The sequence below is a fragment of the Gopherus flavomarginatus genome, chromosome 21 (assembly GCF_025201925.1).
Source record: "Gopherus flavomarginatus isolate rGopFla2 chromosome 21, rGopFla2.mat.asm, whole genome shotgun sequence".
In the NCBI taxonomy this organism is placed as follows: domain Eukaryota; kingdom Metazoa; phylum Chordata; order Testudines; family Testudinidae; genus Gopherus; species Gopherus flavomarginatus.
This window is the reverse complement of record NC_066637.1, coordinates 6649500-6671569: the sequence shown is the minus strand read 5'-3', so window position 1 is coordinate 6671569 and position 22070 is coordinate 6649500. Positions and strand designations below refer to the sequence as shown.

Genomic DNA, 22070 nt, shown 5'->3' with positions numbered 1-22070 from the left:
ACTTCACTCAGAAACAAACAATGCAACTGCCTGTGTATGTTAGATTAATTTTAATAAGAAACATAAGTAAAATTTAGAGGAAGTAGTTACATAGGGTTTTAGAGATTACATTTTATGAAATGTACACTGAAAATTTAAGTTCCACAATTTGCTCCATATAATGAATGATATTTACTATTATAAAAAAGCACAAATAAAAAAGATGCTAAAATACTCGGTTTTAGCTTTTTTTTAAAAAAAAAAACTGCTGTTCTATACAAGGCTCATTTTTACTTATTTTGCCTTACCATTTTCTCAATTGGTTTATTTTTTCACTTCCTATCCAGCAAAGCCTTCTGTTCATTCTCATTCATTTTAGTATATTTATATACTAAATGTTAAAATTAAAGGCTCTACTCTGTTCCTTTTCTCAATTATTGCATTTTTAAATAGGGAAATTTATCTTTTTCCGAAACAAAATATGTTTCTATAGCTCAGAAAGTAAACAGCTGTTCGAAAATTGAATACTTTGTCAGCTAAAAAACCCGTAAGCAACTTTAAACAGTGATATAACCATTATATTGTAAATTCAAGTGAAAAACAAATATCTAAAGCTGTCTGAACATACTCAAAGGTGTCACAAATTTTGCTGGTCCAGACAGAATTCAACCAATATTCTAGCTAACAAAACATTTACAAACTGAACATGTATTTATATTAACACAATTTTAGCATGATTTACACCATTACCAGAGAGTTTACATCTGCTGCTTTATGCAGAGTGCTCTCACCTTGATTTGACAAAATTAAACAGACAAGGGCAACATGCACAAAAAAAGACACATTAGCCCATGAATCAGAGGACTGCAGGGTAGGTAGAGCATGGGAATTAATACATCTCCCATTGTTACCCCTGACTGCACAAACACTAACAAGAGCAAGACAACCATGAAAGTTCAATAGAGCTTCTTTGAAATCCCACACTTAATCAGTAAGAAACAGATTCCTCTGCAATAATCTGCTGTAGACTTCAAGATTAGCAGAGAACATCCATCCCTTTTAATGGTCTATGCAGAGATATGTGAAGATGCTAGGATTTGAACAATATGGTTATGAGAGACTGCACCACAGAGAACATAAATGTAAACATTGTAACTGAGTTTGATTTTTTTAGTAAAAGTGATTGCAGTACAAACCTTTTTTTCAAACTACTTGTTTTCATAAAAGCATGTACAATAAAATATGTACATAAACAGGTTAGAAACATTTGAAAGACTCTTAAAAAAGTACATACAAGACTTAAAATATCTTGAAGTGTGCTGAAGGCACCATCGCTACTATGCTGGGAATGCGTCCTGGTTCTGATTAGCCTATCAATGCAGTATCCCTTTTCTCCTTACTCAAAGCCCAATCCTGCAAGGAGCACACTTCTCTTCAATGGGCATGAAGAGCATTCAGATCCTAATTTAGAATGTGAGACTAGTTAACATCATTAGTGGTTCAAAAGAACAACAATACAGCTATCCTAGAAGAGACTCTGCTTCTTGGGTCAACAATGAGCACTTGATGAAAAATCTGTAGTTTACAACCTCAAATGCTGCTGCTTATCCCAAAGGGTTAAAAAGAGAAGAGAAAAAACCCAAATCTTTTCTAAGGGTCACAAACATGCTCAGAAAGCAGGAAACTGCTCGGGCATAATTAGCTCATCAACAAAAAAAATGCCACTTTACCAATTTGTCCACCCAGGCAGTTGTCAATGCTGCCTATGGGGACCCTAAATGATGTTAGTTCAAATGGGCAGAAAGAAAAAGGGTTCTCAATACTTACAAAACTGTGTTTATTTTTTATAGTAAGTTGTATCTGAAGAGTATCTATATAGGGTTCTTTCCCCTAATTCTTGCTATATTTTTATGGAAAGGCAAAATATTTAAGTAGTTCACCTGATGGGAAGACATTTTGACTACCATGCATTCATTTAAGTTAATAAACAGCACTGTAAAAAGAAAAAATCCTTTGAGTTTTAGATGAGAAATCTTAATCCCGGAATTACAAATCTACCAAATTAACGAATATTTTAATGCTATTTTTCTATTATGTATCTGGGTACAACCTATAATGCTAGTCTGCAAATTACTTGTTACAATTGTGTTTGAGGTGGTCTGTAGACCTGTGTGTTGATATTGATTAAAAATACCAACCCATTATAAATTTTAAAAAATCAGATTATAAATTCTTTCACTCCTATCCTCAGGAGACAGGAAGCAACATGATAATTTCTGGTCATCAGCAGAGCAGACTGATACGGAACTACATCACTATTTAAAAATATATGTATTGGTCTATTCCCCCTAGGCTGAACAAACATTTTTATACGAGGGATACTGCCATTTTAAGTTCCCATGAGTCTCACTAGGTGTTGACATTCAAAATTCTTCTTCAACAGCAAAGTGATTTTGTTTCTTCCGAACATTCCAGTGTAAACACTCAGCCAGGCTTTCAAACCAGTCGCTCACAGGATCTCGGAAACAGATCGAAGGGAGGGGATAGCAAGAGGTAGTGATGCTAATACTGCAATACAGGAATACCCTCAGTTAGTAAAGAGGGAGGATAAATAGTAGTAAAACTGTACATTTGTGGTTACAGAATCAAACAGTCCTGGATTCCCAGATTTATCTATCTTGTTTTTTACATACACCCTTGGGACACTGGCTACATCACTAAGCATTCAATCCTTTGGAGAATGGTCAGTTTCCAAAGTCTGGGGATGGCAAAGATGGGGCCCAGTGCCTAAAATAAAACAATCAGCAGAGTGCTTTACAAATGTTGAGAGTTACTGCAGATCAAAGCGCTTGGGAGCAGAGGGTTCTAGGCCAACCTGCCTTGCCCATGATCCTCTCTCATCTTACCCCTTGCTAAGATTTAAGCACCTCACTTTCAGACCAACTCAAAATTTAACACCTTAAAATATTAAACTGTCACCATGATCCTCAAATTTCAGAAATAAGGGCAGCAAATACTAAAGAGTCTAACTTTTCTACTAAAGGACCAATCACCAAATCTAAGATTGGGATCTCCGAGTCTTGCTGTTCACCTAATCTGTCCATCCCCTCCATTTTTCAAGTGATAAGGGCAACACAGAAGACTCCAAGTGCAAGTTCCTGGCAATTTTCCAATTCCCTGCCTGCCCACAAATATGAAACAAAGACAGTGCATCACACAGCATGACTGGTCTACCACGGAAAACACCACACTGAGCAGAAGACAATTTGGGGGGTTTTCTTAGCATATCCTCTCTGGGTTCTCACATTTCATTGTATCTATCAAGAGGTTAAGTCCTTTGAGCCACAGCACTGTGTTTCATGAGCTGCAGAATCCTGTCATTGAATGTAGCAAGGGCCCATCAATGCATATGCTGTTGCATAAGTTTATTTGAGGGATAACAAAGGGATGCATCTGCTCTTTATGATGTTTTATCAGCTTCACCAATGGCACAGGACACAAACATGGTCTTATCCTGAGAGGCAGAGTCCATGAAACTCACATTCACTTCACTGGGCTCAACAGATCTCATGATCAGGACCATAAGTTGAAGTCCACAGAATTCTTTAAGGATATACATTAAGTAATGTTTGTATGATTTTTCCTGACACTTCATTTGCTTTTAAAATGTGATTGAATATTTTTTATATCAAGTGAGAAAATGCCTGAAATAATATAGCATTTTTAATTCAGCTTGAAACGTAAGGGTCATGATGGCCTATCATAAAGCCCCCAATCATTTCCCTACTATCCCTAACCCAAGTTTGAAAGTGTGGCCACAGATACTTGTGTTAATATTATGAAGGAAGGCCATAACGTCAAAGAAAAATCTTCACCTGTCTCCATGGCAGACTTCCTGTCTCTTCCTCCCATCAAATGAAACCCATGCAGTGTTCCTGGCATCAGGGGACAGCATGATCTGAGGAAGAGAAAAGCAGAAGACTCAAGAATGAAATAATAAGAGCTTTTGTAGCTAAAGGGCAAAGAGGAAGCACTCCCCTGAATATTACACTTTTTGTTATTACTCTTCAGTGATCTAATTGTTGTACTGAAATTTAGCTTCCTCTCCTGCCATTTTTTACTAAAAGATTTGGCATATTATGGATAAAGGTTTAATATTTTATATACAATTTACTTCATATGCAGCATATACGTCCTCTTGTTATATGTACACTGGAGCCTTTTCCTAATGATGGCAATAAGCTGATTTACCAAAGGCATTCCAGTTACAATAGACCTGAGCTTGATATAAAAGTCAATACATGACCCAATTCAATGAGATGAAATTATGAAATTATCTGCAGAACAGAGTCTAATCTGCATTCTAGAATAATAAATTTGAATTTTGATGCAGGGTGAATCTAAGGCTTGCAAATTTAAGACAGTTTTTCTTTTAAATAAGAGATGCCACAAAGTGACCAACTACCACCATAACAGCATTATTATCTACTGTGTAGATAATTGTGGGTTTATAGAGATACCTTTAATAAGCAACAAATCCATGAAGTAAAAACTTAGCATTTCTTTAAACTCCACCCAGCATGCTCACTCTCCTGGCCACATTTTCTGCCCCACACCCCGCTAAGAAATAGCCCAAGACTTCCATATTATAGATTACTATATAACGGTTTCAGTTATATAAATTAACAAACACAAAACACCTGGCATTTTTTGAACTCAAAAATGTATTTGTGAAAACAAAATCCACTCTGTACTAAGACCTTGCCTGCCAAATTTTTCTGCAGAACTATATTTAACCACAGTAGAAAAAGACAGAGTTTATAACGGATGTGCTAATACCACTTTCACTACACACCCATGAAAGCTGTGATACTTTTGACACCAAGGTCTGATCCTTCACTGCCTTTTACCTTGTGTAGTCATCTACAGCTATGAAAAACGGATATAACACACTATTACTAATTAGAATGATAGTGTATTTACACCCACTTTGCATAGGTACAGATGACTATATAGGGTGCAAGTCAGCGGAGACTCATGGTCTAGAAGTTTCTTTTTCGAAACAAGTACATGTTGCTTTAAGAGAACTTGACAAAGTTCTATAGTATTCAGTCATGCTTTGGTATGGTGGATAATCATGAACACATTCAATAGTTATCTCCATTAAGTTTCTATCTTTAAAAACGAAAGAACACAAGTTAACCTTGAGCTCAACTCCTGCAGGAACAACAATGGGTCTGAAGGACAGTGAGTGAGGGCAGATTGGGGTTATCATTATTGCAGGAACATTTGGATGAATCATAGATGCTCCCGCTGCAGCCGCGTAAGCCGTGCTACCAGTTGGTGTGGAAACGATCACGCCTGTGAAGGGAACAAGAGTTTTATACATGTGGCTGCATGGCTCAAAGTTGTTATTTAGAAGGAGGCTAAAAAACAGGACTGTTGCACTTCCTTCATTTGAAAATACTTAAAAAGCTCTTTCTGACTTTAGTCATTGGCTGGATTTCTCCTCCACTCAACACAGGCGTAGTAGAGGCTTGAATTTTTAGCTAAACGCTCTAACAGATGGCTTATAAAAAGTTAAATTGGTGAAACAGAAATGTCTAAACCACAAACTCACATTTCATATGACAGGTGTGGTAATAAACACATGACCGGGAGCCAGAAACATCTTTCCCAATCCTAGCATTGACACAGACTACACCTCTACAGCCTTGGGCAAGTCTTGTAAAACTACTGTGCCTCAGCTTGCCCCTTTGTATAATGCAGATATTTACTTTTCTTAGACAGGAGAATTAATGTTTCTGAAGAGCTTTGCAGGTGAAGTGCTAACATTAAATAAGTGGTGACGTCATTAAAAGATCTTAAGATTTCAGCAAACTCAGACATTCAACTCCAGGATCTTCCCCAAACTTCTCCCCCTCCCACCCCTGCCTTTTGTCCCTAATTCCCCTACACAAACAAGTGATGACTTGACACTAGGCCTCCACATAATAAGATACAATCTGTAAGCCTCTTTTCTGCTTTCAGTGCTGCTCTGTGGACTGCAACAATTATCTAAATGAAACTCAACACTCCTCTGCACACCTAGTTTTCAACAACCCAGGAGCAGAAGCCAAGGCCTTGATTTCTACCTCATAAAACAATGCACCCTCTTAAAAAAAAGTAGGAGCAACCTAAATAAGAGCTGATTACCTCATACTGTTAAGACAGCGACAGGCTGTAAGCTTTCTGATTACGAAATGGACTTACCGTCACCTTGCACTGTGGTTATGAGGTGTCCATCTAGAAAAACATCCACATTGGAAAGGTAGGAGGAAGGACCTCGATCCACAACAACTTCATTTAGGACCTGACAATGTACAATACCACTAGTTAGTTATTTCCCTGCTAGCATAATATTTGACAAGTGAGCAGTTAAGTATGTCTCCCAGATCTTTGAAAGGTTAACACCCCCGCCCCCATCCACCCCATTACAATGTCAGTCTAGCTTAGTCTTGGAGTGTCATAAACAGATGGTTAAGGGTTAATGTCTCTTTTACCTGTAAAGGGTTAAGAAGCTCAGTGAACCTGGCTGACACCTGAGCAGAGGACCAATGGGGGGACAAGATACTTTCAAATCTTGGTGGAGGGAAGTCTTTGTTTGTGCTGTTTGGTTTTTTTTGTTCGTTGTTCACTCTTGGGGCTAAGAGGGACCAGACGCACACCCAGGTTTTCTCCAATCTTTCTGAATCAGTCTCTCATGTTTCAAAATAGTAAGTACTAGCCAGGAAAGGCGGATTAGTCTTATGTTTGTTTTCTTAACTTGTAAATGTGTATTTTTCTGGAAGGATTTTTACCTCTGTTTGCTGTAACATTGAATCTCAGGCTGGGGGATGGGGGAAGTCCCTCTAGTCTATATGAATCTGAATACCCTGTAAGTATTTACCATCCTGATTTTACAGAGATAATTATTACTTTTTCTTTCTTTAATTAAAAGCTTTCTTTTTAAGAACCTGATTGATTTTTCCTTGTTTTGGAATCCAAGAGATTGAGTCTAAACTCACCAGGGATTTGGGGGGGGAGGAGGAAGGAAGGGAATGGTTAATTACTCTTTGTTTTAAGTTCCAAGGAGTTTGGATCTGTATAGCTTCCCAAGGCAACCCAGGGAGGGGAAAGTCGGGGGGGGGGCGGGGGGAGAAGGGAGAATGGTTTATTTCTCCTTATTTTAAGACCCAAGGGGTTTGGGTCTTGGGTTCCCCAGGGAAGGTTTTTGGGGGAACAGGAAGTGTGCCAAACACTATATTTTGGCTGGTAGCAGCATACTAAATTTAAGCTAGTAATTAAGCTTAAAAGTGATCATGCAGGTTCCCCACTTTTTGGACGCTAAAGTTCAAAGTGGGGAAAAAACCTTGACATGGTGGCAGCAGTGGGATTGGGTTTAAGAACCAAAGCCAGTGAGTTTTTTTTTCCTCTCCTTTCATAATATTTGACACGTGAGCAGTTAAGTATGTCTCCCAGATCTTTGAAAGGTTAACACCCCCGCCCCCATTACAATGTCAGTCTAGCTTAGTCTTGGAGTCACATACTTTTGTTTTAGGGATCACCAGCTGTAATGATTATTTGGTGCAATGGATCAAAAATTACTTTCCAAAAGCCAGTTTCCATTAGTTTTGATGGATTTTCCCTTTGCTTATATGAATCAGTGGGAGATTCAGTGGTAAAGATTACTGTAAGTAATTTCTTGGTTTTCAAAAGGTAAGGAAACTTCTGGTGCAGATACAGAATACTACAGAAATTAAACACAATGAGGTTGCTTCTGCACATTACACCCACCCTTTTTTCATTATCTTTAGTAATTATTCTGGAAATTATGTGGAATCAGATATTGTAGGTGTCATAATACTGGGTTAATTTAATTGGGTGTAGATACAGTACACAAAAGAGAACTGGTGATTATCTCAAGTGAAGAGTGAATTATTTCTTAGTTCTTTTTCTTATTTCCCGTTTTATGCTATTCAGACCTGATATTGCATGATTTGCTTGCCCATTTCCATCTCTAGACTTGTAGAGATCACTCCATTTTCTTCAATACCATTTTGTATCAATGTCTTCTTCTCTCTGTGTTCCTTTACTACTTTCACTTTCAGTCTGCTCCGGAGAACAAGCGCTGCATTGCCTGTAGGAAAAAAATAAGTGAAGAAAAAACACACGCACACGCACTACAGTGGCACCTACTACATCATCAGGAACTGCACCATTTTCACAGTAAACTGGTAGCAGTCACTGTGAAATGTTTTTCCTCATTTTTCAGTTGCTAATAATGTTCTCAAATTTCTTTTGCAGGAGAATTTTCCATCCTTTGTCTTAATTAAAAATAGAATTTTTTTTTGTAGGAATGAGCAAAACTTGAGTCAAATTTGAGTAATATAAACATAAAAACTCACTTTCCCCCATATGTTCTAATAAGAAATCTGAGAATTTACATGTACATAACCTAAACCAGCTGAAGACAGAAACTTTGTATTTGGCTCGGTGATAATGCTCAGGGAGATGCAAGTAAGACAAGCATGAAAACAAATCAGTTCATTTTTATAGGAGGTATGAACTGTGAAAGACAATTTAGCAACATGAGAATTCTGTTAATATTTTTGGATGTCTTAATTTTGGGGTGCAAGCTGAGCAGCTTTATTTCCCAGTGACCAGTGGCATCAGTTTTTTTCTTTTCTTTTATTTCAAGCACACTTTAATAAATACCAAGAACTACTGTAAATGCAACTTTCAGGTTGAGAAATCAAGCACTTAAGAGTCAAACTTCAAAAGTTAAGATTTTTCCTTCAGTGCTAACTCAGTCACACGGAACATAACTTTCTATTCCATTTTTCCGTACTCAATGTAAACTTAAATGGGTTACTATTTAACATATCAATGGGCTATATTAGATTCACAAAATAACATTAAAGAAGAAACTTTAATTTTTTGAGTTTTCTGACTTTTGGATGCTTGATTTCTTACCATTTTAACATGGCGCTGTTTACAAAAACAGAGAAGTTACAGACGGTTGGGTCATCTAGTAGCGTATGTCCATGCCATTAGATCTAGGTTTTTGCATTTTATACTCATAAATTGTGCAAAACATTAGTTATATATTCTTTCCTTACACACCACAACCAAGAAAGAAGTGATTTCTGGACCATTCCAACTTTACAAATCAGTGAGGAAAACAATATTGAAAGTTAATAAAATATCTATGTATTTATTTTTGATAGTTCAGCTAAGTCCTAGTTTAAAGAAAAATTCTAACAAGATAAATAAAGGATAACTCCCTAAAAAGCAGCAAAGACATTAGAAGACTTACCTTCTATAACTTGAGTAACTTGGGACTGAAAGTTCTCAAAGTTAAAGGGGGTGAGAAATCCAAGAGATCCCAGATGAAAAGCCATAACTGGAGGTACACTACCCTGTCAATAGAAAGAAGAATTGGGAACCTGTTAAATGTCGCACAAATCAAACATTTATGTTATTTCCATGCTTTTTAATGTGTAAGAGTTACCGTATCTGGTGTGCAAGAGGTAGCCCAATCTGTCTGCAAATATCTTAATTACGGATTTTACTTCAGTTGTGCATAATAGTAAAAACAAAGGTATAATTCACCTAAGTAGCTCTCATGCTTTTTGGATGAGAAGGGAAGACTTGGCAGGAACAGAATAAAATAAACACAACATGGCAAAAAACATCAAAATGGTCTCTTAACAAATAGAGGACTTGTTCAGGGAAAGGACCTCTAATAACTATTCCCTATAGGACTCACCTGAAAAAGTGATGAAGCATAAAGCAAGGTACCATCTCCTCCCAGGCATATGATAAAGTCTATCTGATTGGAGATATCATCATAATCTAGAGGATAACATTGACAATAAAGGTTTAATTTACATAATGTATCAAAGGTTTAAATTTATGGATGTAAATTTGGTGCAGCACACTGATGTTAATTTACAAGTGTAAATAAATGACAGCAGGCTATCAAAACAACAGCTACATAGGTTTATCAAGAATAGGTTTCCATCAGACAATTCTGATTCATTTGAATGGATCACTAAGGAAACAGGATGAAAAGGCAGTAAACCTCGATTTTAAGAAATCATTACTGTACCTTCTCTGAAAGTGCAAAATTTCTTCTTCACTGGTCCAAAATTATCATCATTAACTATGGCTGGGTCTTCTAGCACTTTTTTTTCTACATAAACTATCATGTTGTTCTCCTAAAAGAAGCATAATTATTTACTAAAAAAAAAAAAAATCTATTAATGAAATGACAAGCACCTGACCCTCAGCAATATTCTATTAGTTTAAAACATATAATGATGTAAAATATTACAAGACTGATTGCCTACTTCTGTATGTATTGTTACAATCCTGTAGCATTTAAGCATTACAGTTATTGTCATATGAAGGCCACATAATGATTGAATTAATGACACTAAACTTTGGAATTTTCATTGCATGCCTGTGATATGGTAATGCTTGCTAATATTCTTCTCAAGGCATAACAAAATGAATATTTTACCCTATTCATCTATGTTAAAGAAGCAGATTCCTTTAAGCTAAATTAAGCTGAGCTCTTACAGCAAGAGAGTCACTCGTTTTAAAGTTTAACAATTTATTATTTCTGATGTTCTCTATATGTACTGACTTATTCATTATTTATTTGAATTACCTCAGTAAGATATACACAGAGTTCTTTAAAAGGCTGGAGCAGACTAGCATCGTGAATCTTTTTGATAACAAGGACACTCTTTGGAGGTTTGTTCCATGTCAACCGCTGACTTGCTGGGTCCTGAATATGCCTGTGGAAGGAAATCAACAGTATAATTACTGCATGTGGGAAAATAGATTGTAATTTCATGACCATCAAGTTAACAGTCCCCTTTAGTCAAAGTATGCTGGACTAAAAGAGGTAAATAAATCATGAAAAACCTTAATACGATAGCTAAATTTAATCTAGTAAAGAGATCAGATGGGCTACAATGCAACACCACACCAGCTTTCAACAAATATGTGATTGCGCTTTTCATTGAGAACATTCTGTTCAGTCTTTATCAAGAAAATGTTCTAAGTTTTAATCATGAGAGGTCCGGAAAGATGCAACTAAACAATTATACAGTGATTTATAATTAAAGCAGTTTTCTTGGAGCCAAACAGCACTGCTTTATAGTGTATACGGTTTTGACTAGATGGACCATTTTTCTGCCCCAGTATAGTAATTCTTATTTCCCCACTGAGTTGACAGACTCAAGTAATATTTAGGTGCCCACTCCTGCAAATACAAACATGCTAGAGACGTTTGAGAGCATGGGTCCTTTGTTTCTGCTGGGAGCATGATAGCTACTAAAACCCTTTCTTGAACTACAAACCACTCCACTAAGGGTGGTGTCTACACAGCAACTAGGTACCCATGGCTAGCCCATGCCAGATGACTTAGGTCGTGGGGCTTTTTCATGGCTGTGTAGACTTCTGGGCTTGGCCTTGCAAGTCCCAGAGCCAAGGCTGCAGCCTGAGCCCAGAAGTCTACACAGCCATGAAACAGCCCTGTAGCCCAAGCCCCATGAGTCCAAGTCAGTTGGCACGGGCCACCCACAGGTGTGTAGTTGCTGTGTAGACATACACAAACAGAATTCCAGCAACTGTGCTCCCATGTCTCTTGCATTAGGGGCCACTTCACTTGGACTATCAGAGTGGTGAAGCATTCAATTGTAAACCTGAGAGAGCAGTAACATGGAAGACTACCTATGCTTTTCATCCAACACTATAATATTCAGCATGGATCTATATCAATCTAAAATAATTATATGAGACAAAACTGTGTTTACTGTTCTTTAAAGGTCTGTTTCCCTTAGTATTTTGATACAGCCACTCCAATTTACATATCAAGCTTCAGCCAAAACCATTTATAGCTCAATTTTAAATCTGACAGATTATCAGTCCTACAGTTTTTCTTCAGACTTGCACATAGCCATGAAATTCATCCAAAATGGCAGTAGAATAAAAAGAGGGAAAGCATTTTAATCAATGAGACTTTCAATCTAAAATAATTAAAATCAAAACTTGTCAAGAGTTGTAAAGGGAAGTTTTAAATATTTCAGCTCTAGTCTGGGAAGTTCCCTGTGTAAACATTTTATATTTCCTCTTCAGAGATATTATAATAATGCTATTCAGAAAGCATAACTAATTACCTTAGCTAAACAGCTGTTCAAGTTATTCTGTTCCTACATAAAAATTTCACTAAGGTTCTTGCTGGATGAGAGTGCATATTTTCCTTTAAAAAAATTTTACTGTCCAATTCATTTTTCAGTTTGTCAAACTCACTTCTAATTTTACAAAAATAACCTTAGCCTCAGATCTAATCTAACAATTACACCAATATAACTTTTTGTGGATTTTTTGGGAGGGAAAAATCTGTAATGGAACCTCAGTTGCAACCCTAAATATGAGGCAACAACTGTGGATCCATAATACATTTAGCTGATTTAGGGAACACATCTATATTCTGTACTATTTCTTTAGCATGAATGTCTAAAGCTAAGTAAATAATTTCACACTTGTGCTTAGCAGTTTATAAGCATCTCATCTTTTTCCACATGCTGTAGATGTAATCTAGGCAGAAAAGTGGATTAATGCAAATGCTGAACAAGCCAAATTTGCAAACAGATTTGGAAAAGCCATCTTTTGGAAGATAGAGGGTTAAAACAAACAGCTGTTTTATACCTCCTGGCATCTCCAACATACATAGTATCAAAGTTTCATTAAGCTATCCTGAATTACAAGATAAAAGCTGAAAAGATCAGCTCTTATATCCAGAACTGCTTATACGTATATTGTATGTACATATATAGCATTAACTACAGACTGTAGTGAGATACCGAATCACCAAGTACATAGTCACTGACATAAATAGTGCTGTATTTTTTTTTATTTATATAGATGTAACAGAATGTAAACGTGAGAACAGGGATCAGAACTCATCTACCCCATACCATCTACAAGACCTTCAGTTTCCTCCATCCTTTTCTCCACTATATTTAATCCTATTAGATGTTTTAGTTTTGAAGACAAAGTATTTTATTTCAAAGGTCATCGCAAACTAAGGTAACTACACACTTTCAAATCTCCTCCAATTTCACCATCCAACTACTAACAACTGTTTTTAAAAATAAATCCTGAAAGAGTAAGGAACTGAACAATGAAGAAAAGTCACAAGCAGCACATTTGAGATTAATTTTTAATTGCTGCAAAAACAATTGCAAAGGGAAAAGGGATTCAAATTTTACAAGTCATTTTCAACATTAATGACCACGAAGGAAACAGTACTGTTCCTCCTCTACATGTTTTCAGAAAATAAATTAGAATATCCTCATATCTGTAACAAAGAGACAGGATAAAGACATTTCAACATAATCAGGCTGGTTCTCTGTCAGCTGTAAGAACTGCAGATTGTATCATTACAATGTTACTTAGTAATCTGAGAACACATCAGAATTCATATGGACTTTATTCAAACAAACAAGACAAACAACTTATTATTTCACTGTACTCACCATTTCCATGCAATTCTATTAAATGAGGGATCATTCATAACATGCTTAAAAATTTTCATGGCTTTCTTCAAAAGTTGTGCAAGTGCTCGAGAGAAAACTCCAGAAAAGGCCTTGACTTAATCATTTTTAACTGAACTGCTACCTTAAACAAATCATTTTTGTCTGAAGTAGATATCCAGTTTAGTCCTGATAAAATGTTTTTGCTGCTTCACAGAAAAATTCCTTATCAAAGTGCTACAAAAAAGTGTTTAGATGCATCCTAATGTCGTTCATTTGCAAAAACCCCTTTCAAAAAAGTTTAACTGAGCCTAAAAGCTACCAAAAAATATAGTATTTAAACAAAAATATAGTATTTGATTTCATTAAAATTTATTCCATTCAGTCATTTCAACAGCTTTTCCACAAACAAACTCTCCAATTCTGTCAAACACTAGCAATGTAAAAAGACTCAGATTTTGTGTTTTTAGGCAAACTGCTGCCTTTGCACTCTATTCTAGGATTTTCTGTTACATTCCTCTTGCTGAAAGTATTTTAAATGACAATCTGGAAAAAATCTGATTTTAAAAATACAATTCTTAAAGGCTGAAACTATCATTTACAGTTTAGATTTCAAAACAGCCTTTCACTTGGATGACCTGAGAATGTCATTATCTCCCCAGCAATTCTGAACACTGCATGAGCTGTCTTTTTCTTGGCAATCAGAATGCTCTTAGTTCTGCCTCCAGTCTCTGTACTGGACTAATCTTGACATGCTATCATTATATTGTACAGCTCTGGGTCAGCCCATGGGGAGGAGTATATTTGCCACAATCAGGTGGTGAAATACATGATGTAAGCAAAATTTTAAACAAATTACAATCAGAGCCACAGACTCCTGTTGACAGAGGCATAAGGAAGTTAAAGACCTGCCTACACATAACAATTTCCTCCACACCCTCACTTAAAAAATCACCAACACAGTTTGAGGAAAAATTACTACTTTAAATGCATATTTAAAAATCCAGATCACTTCACTTTGTACATTTTTAAATTAAAAATTAGAGTAACAGTGCACCCACCAACTTATTTTAAAGAGATGTTTACCAAGATAGTTAGTACAAATTGCTATTTACCTTCTCTCTCATCCCACTCTTATTTGCCAAATTAGGAATGAATTCAGTGTCTGCTCAAGAGCAACAGGCATTATTTTTATGCTACGCAACTGATGGCCACTGGCCGACACCACCTGAAGAATTGTGAATGCCTTGTTTCTGCACTAACTTTACCAGCAGAGCACGGGATAAGCAAAATTGCCTGGTTGAGCTTAGTTTCACCTACAGCAGGTGTGATAGGCAAAGCGCTTCAATCCATGAGCATGCAACTACAGTACTGTAACTGCATGCTCATGGACTGAAGCGCTTTTTATTTTTTTTTAATGAATTGTCATAGGTCTGACCCATGCAGCATGTTGCACTGCCATTATTGTGGTCATAGACTGCCACACTGATATTACTCTTTTCTAGACAGGTGAAAACTGGCTTTATATTGGAGGTTAAAGATCCAGAATTGGGGATATAAATGTGGCTTGACAAAATTATTCTACATTTCACACCTAAGCATTTGATGGTTGATCTAATTAAATAAGTAATCTTAATGTATTTCTAAAATACTTTAATCTTGTAGTACAGCTTCTCTAAAGATACATTTGTCAGGATTCTTCGGTTTTTAGCTTCCTAGCAGAATTACAACTGAATAACTAACTTGTAACAACTTTTCCTTATTTATATATAGGGTATATTTATAGCCCACATTTGCCAATTTTCCCATAAGTTTATTTCCAGTTGGCAAAGGGCATGAGCCATTTCACTTAGAATAATGCAGGGAATGCAAACAGTATTAAGTACATTAGTTATATTCTGGGAAGTCACACATAATCTGTAATTCTTGGTACCTGATGTAAATTACATAAAAAAGAACTTTTGTCACTGATGGAGATTGAGCTTCATTAGAAGGGATTCTTTTTTTAGCACAATACTATCTATCTGATAGTAGTGGAATCCTTCTCCATTGATTTGAAGTTTAAAGTTATAATGGAGAGAATTGTTTTCTGTAAAGAATCGCAATATCGTGAATTTGAGTAGCAGATGTTTGAAAATTGAGGTTGTTGGTGTTTTTACCAGATTTCTCTCTCATGCTTTATTTTATTATTTACTGTTGGCATTCTTGTGTTACTCTACCTGTAAACTGACATTCTTCTCCATTTAAAGATGCGAGGGGGGACAAAGATTTGCATAGGCATTATAAAGTGCAGAAACTGCTAATTGGTATCATAGTGTGGTAAACACTTCCCCTGTGCTTCTTCGTTTCAAGCTGCATCAGACCCTACACGGGCACTTCTTAAGGTAACTGAAAAAATCTTTGCTTAAGCACTGGGTAAAATACAGTGCATATTGATTAAAAAGACAGATCAAGATATTCTCCTGAATGTAGGATGATAATACTGTGCATTTGAAAATGAGGTACTTACATTATAGTTTTAGGGTTTTGCAGCATACATGCCTTTGGTCCAAATGTGGTCACTGGGCATGGTCCATGCAAGGAGCGTGTCCTCCTGAAAAATGAAACACATGTAAGGAAAAGCAGGATTCCTACTTCATTATCCACATTACCTGTGTCTTTGAAGTAGTTTAATGGTAAAAAAGAAGAGTGGGGGGAAATGACATGTCTGAAGTCTCAGCATGCAGCTGATCAGCAAGTCAGTGTAATTCTGCACAAATAACTGCACACACAAAGTTAAAATGCAAGTTGCTGGTATCTACAGGGCTGCATTTGAGCACCATATGTTGACTTCAGTGATTACTGCAGTTGAAGCATTAATAGAAGCTCATCTAGTCTGTGTTTAGCATGTAGAAATACTACTACACTTCTAGTATCCTAGTGCTGTACCAAACAGACTTGACTTGTTCCAGCTTCACCTCCATTCCCTACACAGGAAACACCACAAACTCAATAAAGCTGGAGTGACAGTGAAGTTTCCCCTACGCAGTTCTGCCAGTGTATGTCAATCCTGACCTGCAACATTTCTGTTATTTCAGTCCTGGTTTTCTCCTGAGCAAAGGTTAGTAGATGTGCTGTTTTGTAATGGGACAAAAGTCCACTAGAGATAGCAGGTGAAGATCAAACTCACTTGACTGTGACAATCAAGTCTTGAGCATAAAAACAAAAGACTAAAATCAACAATATAAACCTCAAATTCTTCTTGACAGTGTGAAAAGTGAAAGCATATATTGTTAAAAAACTAAACTCCCATATCAGAATTAAAAAAAACAATTCTTTAAAGTCAACTTTTAGTTGTTTTTTTTCCTAAACTACTATAAAGGATATAAATGACTAGTAGACAGGTTTTTCCAATCACATAACATGAATCCTAAACCAATACTTAAGCAACAACCAAGAATCTAGAGCAGGGGAAGGCAACCTATGGAACGTGTGCCAAAGGCGGCACGCGAGCTGATTTTCAGTGGCACGCAAACTGCCTGGGTTCTGGCCACCAGTTCGGGGGGGGACTCTACATTTTAATGTAATTTTAAATGAAACTTCTTAAATATTTTAAATACCGTATTTATTTTACATACCACAATAGTTTAGTTATATATTATAAATTTATAGAAAGAGACCTTCTAAAAACGTCAAAATGTTTTACTGGCATGTGAAACCTTAAATTAGAGTGAATAAATGAAGACTTGGCACATCACTTCTGAAAGGCTAATGACCCCTGATCTAGAGAAGAGTGTGTTCAGCTGTTGGATCGACCAGGTGATTACAGCTTTTTAGGTAGTGCAGCAAAGTTCCTGAAGTTACAGCACAACATTAAGACACTATGCCAAACATGAGACTCTCAGCAAATTTTTGAAGATGGCTTTACTAAAAGACAAGCAAAACAGCGCATATATTCCAGTTGTAATATTGCCCAGCAAAACAATGTCTGTGTTCTGTCTTTGTTATATAGTTCAATAGTTTCATGGCCTTCACTAAACATTTTGCAGCAGAACAAGTGTGCCTAGTTAAATATTTAAAATACCAAGAAGGAAAGCTACCAAGGCTTCCTTCATACAGGATCTTAGGACATATGCACTTCAAATGACAAAGTATTTTAGCACAAATTAAGTGTTCTCCAAACAATCAACATACAAAACAGCTGTAGATACACATTCAGAACTCCAAAGCCAAAGACCAAAACCTATTCTTTCATATCTTTTTATTTTCTCAGGCCATGCTCCAGGGAGACGCTGCAGTAACTGGTAGTTTTTATGATTAGACAGCTGTAAAGACTGCCTTGATTCAGTTCCCAAGGGACTTCAGTCCATATAACCACAAACACATTCATCCTAATACAGCACACTTGTTTCCTAATTTTCTTAAAACACTATACCTTCATTAAACAGATCCTACAGAAAAGGCAATGGTATCCAATTTTAGAAATAATAAGCTATGCAAAATGATTGATACATATTGTATAGATACATAACACCCACCCCTAAATATATTTACAGGTATGCATATTTAAAAAGTACCCTATGTCTTAAACTGAGACATGCTGTGTGGTCCTTCAATAACATTTTCAATAACATACAGCTCTTGGGCAATGTACAAGCCAGAATGATTTAATCCCCGTTGTATTAATTTAGATGGAATAAAGGGACCAAAGGTGTTAACGTAACTTAATCAATGGCCCTTTCTCTGGCCCAATCTGGTCAGGACATCCCCCAGGATTAGAATAAAAAAGGTCCAGGGACTGAGGAGATAGTGGGGGTGCCAGACATGATGGTGAAGCTTGATCAGTAGCTTTGGTTTGTTCTCCTTCAGTGTTCTTCCTTTACCCACCCAGCCCCTCCAAAAAAACCTTACTTTTAAGGATCCAAAAAGTGAGTGATGGGTAGAATAGCCCACCCCCTCATTATTTGTCCACCAATTAGGCCTAATATCCGACACACCAATTTTGGTTCATTAACTTTTGGCTCCACATATCGGTTTTTTAACAACATAACTTCAACAGTCCTTGGATTATATCAGTGTGCCATCTTTGGTTTTGACTAATCCAGTTTCTCTGGTTCTCATCCACATTTGTTATTATAGGTTGTGACATTTTATGAATTTAGCCTCACTTCTTAGAAACTGAACTCATGATGATGGTAAATTTGTAGGCCTTATCACAACAGCCCCAATCCTGCGAACACTTAGGCACTTGAAACATTAAATCAATGGGACTGCTCATGGTAGTAAAGTTAAGCATGTGCACATTTGCAGTATCAGGGCCTTGTGCATGTCCCGAATTACTAGTATTTTTCTTACAAAAGTTTTGTTTGGAACATTAAAAAAAAAGCTTCCTTTTCTCTCCATCACCAGCCACTGAAAGAATTCTTGCATAGTCAAAGGCTAAAGAAGCCAAATTAAAGGGCCACTTCTGATAATTAACTGAATTATGTGGAAAAATACTATAAAATGATGCAGACAGGCGGCCAATGACTAGCGAAATCTTTCAGTACCATCACCACTGAGAAATAGTGGATTGGAATTATGCAATCACGTTTAAAGGAGGGCACACAGAGATTACATAGACTATTAAATGCAAAAAATTCCTACTTTACCATCAACCTGCCTTGTTTGTTTGTTAACATTAATCTTTCCATCAACTGCACTATGACAAAGGCAGTCACTAGTTGATTTACATAGTTTGTAAAGGAATCCCAAATGAGGGAAAACAAAAACAAAATTCACAATTTCTGGATTCAGCAATATTAGCATTTTCTCTCTAATATCAGGGGAGGAAGGCAAGTGATGGCGAGCTGATGCACACACTTTTCTGCTGTGGACATTCTAGTCCCAAACCAATTTTAAAAAAAATTATTATTTGTTGATAGTCTGTGGTAAAACCACATGAACAGATTGTATGGAATTTAAGAATGAATATGTCAGTACGTCACAGAGCCAGTAGACTTTTGATTGATAAAATATAAAACTGCATTTCAATAGCTTTTTCAGAGCATCAAAGTGCTTTACAAACATAAGCAAAGCCTAACATTGGATAGATATCCATTTAAAGATTAACTTCAGGCACAGAGAAGTTATATAACTTATCAAGGTGTCACAACTAGGAATATAATTTAGTAATCTTGATTGCCATTAGGGTCAAAAGAGCTTCCAACCCATTTAGAAATAGAGGGACTTGACAAAAAATAAATGTGGCAGCGAAGATGAGATGCCATGAAAATTTCATCCGAAGACTGATCTAGGTAGTATCAAATGTGATGATGTTTTGGAGATAGTAATAAGCCAATCTGGAGGCCTGGGAAAATGTGTCTACTCCTGCAGCAGTGAGTTTCAGAGCCTGGGTCAACAGACTCAAACTTGTACAATGGTGTTAAAAACAGCCACACAGATGTTCTTACTCTGGCTCTGAAACCCACTCCACTCCCCAGGTTTCAAAACCTGAGCAGGGGCATCTACACGGCTGTTTTTAGCACTGCAGTGTGAGCTCAAGTCTGTAGAACCCGGGCTCTGAGAACAGCTGTCACAGGGGGCTATTTTGGCAATGAAGACATGCCCTAAGAAGCATAAAGCACAGCATATGCAGGATTAGGCCAAACACAGAGGCTCCTAATTGCACAGATAAGTACAATTTTTGAATCCTTAGTGAAACGTGAAGTGTGGAATTTTTGCTTATGGTATATTATGGTTTCCAGTATTTAACTGGAAGTCAGTTACACCAATCAATTAAACTAATGAATAACAATTAACAACATGCATCCAATGAAGTGGGTATTCACCCACGAAAGCTCATGCTCCAATACGTCTGTTAGTCTATAAGGTGCTACTCTTTCCTGAATTAACAACAAAGTGAGTTATACCAATTAATAGATTAATCATTCCACTGTGTAAAGAGAAAGAGGCATAAGACAACCTGCCAAAGCATTTAGTTAACAATCTGGGTCCTTTCCTTGACAATAGTTAAGGACTGGTGACAGATAAAGTTAAACTCAAAAATCTCACTTCTATAAGACTTGGGAAATAATTTACAAAGTCATTTTTGGCTTGTTTAGGGATGTTTAACTCTGGTACAAACCAGAAGTCCTACCTTTCATATGGACCACAGAGGCAAGGGAAGGGATCTCTGTACAGGGAGTGCTCCCCCATCCGCCCAACACCCAGGCACCCAGACCCTCCCACCAAACTTCATCCCCCACACACACAGAATCCAATCTCCCCAGATGAGCCCCATTCTCCCTGCACCACCCCGATGAGCCACCCACATCCAGAACCCCACTCCACCGAGCCCCAACCAGCTGCATCTGGACCCCTGCACTGAGGCCCCCACACCCATACCTCTCTGCTGAGCCCAAATCCCCTTCACCTGGTTCAACAAGGACAAGAGCAGAGTCCTGCACTTAGGATGGAAGAATCTCATGCACTGCTACAGACTAGGGACCGAATGGCTAGGCAGCAGTTCTGCAGAAAAGGACCGAGGGCTTACAGTGGACGAGAAGCTGGATATGAACTGACAGTGTGTCCCTGTTGCCAAGAAGGCTAATGGCATTTTAGGATGTATAAGTAGGAGCATTGCCAGCAGATCGAGGGACATGATCATTCCCCTCCATTCGACTTTGGTGAGGCCTCATCTGAAGTACTGTGTCCAGCTTTGGGCTCCACACTACAAGAAGGACGTGGAAAAATTGGAAAGAATCCAGTGGAGGGCAACAAAAATTATTAGGGGACTGGAGCACATGACTTATGAGGAGATGCTGAGGGAACTAGGATTGTTTATTCTGCAGAAGAGAAGAATGAGGAGGGATTTTATAACTGCTGTCAAATACCTGAAAGGGGGTTCCAAGAGGATGGATCTAGACTGTTCTCGGTGGTAGCAGATGACAGAACAAGAAGCAATGGTCTCAAGTTGCAGTGGGGGAGATTTAGGTTGGATATTAGGACAAACTTTTTCACTAGGAGGGTGGTGAAGCACTGGAATGGGTTACCTAGGGAGGTGGTGGAATCTCCTTCCTTAGAGGTTTTTATGGCCAGGCTTGACAAAACCCTGGCTGGGATGATTTAGTTGGGAACTGGTCCTGCTTTGAGCAGGGGGTTGGACTAGATGACCTCCTGAGGTTCCTTCCGTCCCTGATATTCTATTACCCCCCTGCAGAGTCCCATTACCATTGCACCCAGAACCTCCTCCAACAAGCCCCTGTGCATCCAGATTCCCCCCGTACCTGGATCCCCCACTGAGCTGCCCACACCCAGACCGTCCCACATAGAACACTCTCAACCAACATCTTAACCCCACACACACTAAGTCCCTCCACACTTGGATCCTGCCTTGCTGAATCTGCCAGACCACACCTAGTGCACCTGACACAGAGGGACAGGGCCCAGGGGTGTTTCAGGGGCAGGCCCAGTCCTTGCGCTGTGCCAGGGTTGGGTGCAGCCTCACCAATGAGTCTGTGTCCAGGACGGGGTGGGTTGGAGGGGGAGCTGCACAGTTAT

The 22070-nt window shown here is 37.7% G+C and overlaps 1 protein-coding gene across 5 annotated transcripts in view; it reads right to left on the bottom strand.

Annotated features, from left to right (window-relative positions):
- Positions 1 to 22070, bottom strand: part of NADK (NAD kinase) — a 49926-nt gene that overhangs the window by 15258 nt on the left and 12598 nt on the right. For 3 of the 5 annotated variants that reach the window (XM_050931648.1, XM_050931646.1, XM_050931644.1), the window contains 9 exons: positions 16060 to 16143; positions 10676 to 10805; positions 10112 to 10220; positions 9770 to 9855; positions 9317 to 9419; positions 7983 to 8137; positions 6232 to 6331; positions 5183 to 5340; positions 3855 to 3937 (listed from right to left, as the gene is read on the bottom strand). In XM_050931648.1, coding sequence (XP_050787605.1) covers positions 3855 to 3937; positions 5183 to 5340; positions 6232 to 6331; positions 7983 to 8137; positions 9317 to 9419; positions 9770 to 9855; positions 10112 to 10220; positions 10676 to 10805; positions 16060 to 16143 — 1008 coding nt within the window. Of the gene's footprint in view, positions 1 to 33; positions 2548 to 3854; positions 3938 to 5182; positions 5341 to 6231; positions 6332 to 7982; positions 8138 to 9316; positions 9420 to 9769; positions 9856 to 10111; positions 10221 to 10675; positions 10806 to 13553; positions 16036 to 16059; positions 16144 to 22070 lie in introns of those variants that run through there. The other 2 variants (XM_050931647.1, XM_050931649.1) reach the window with 2 other exon arrangements.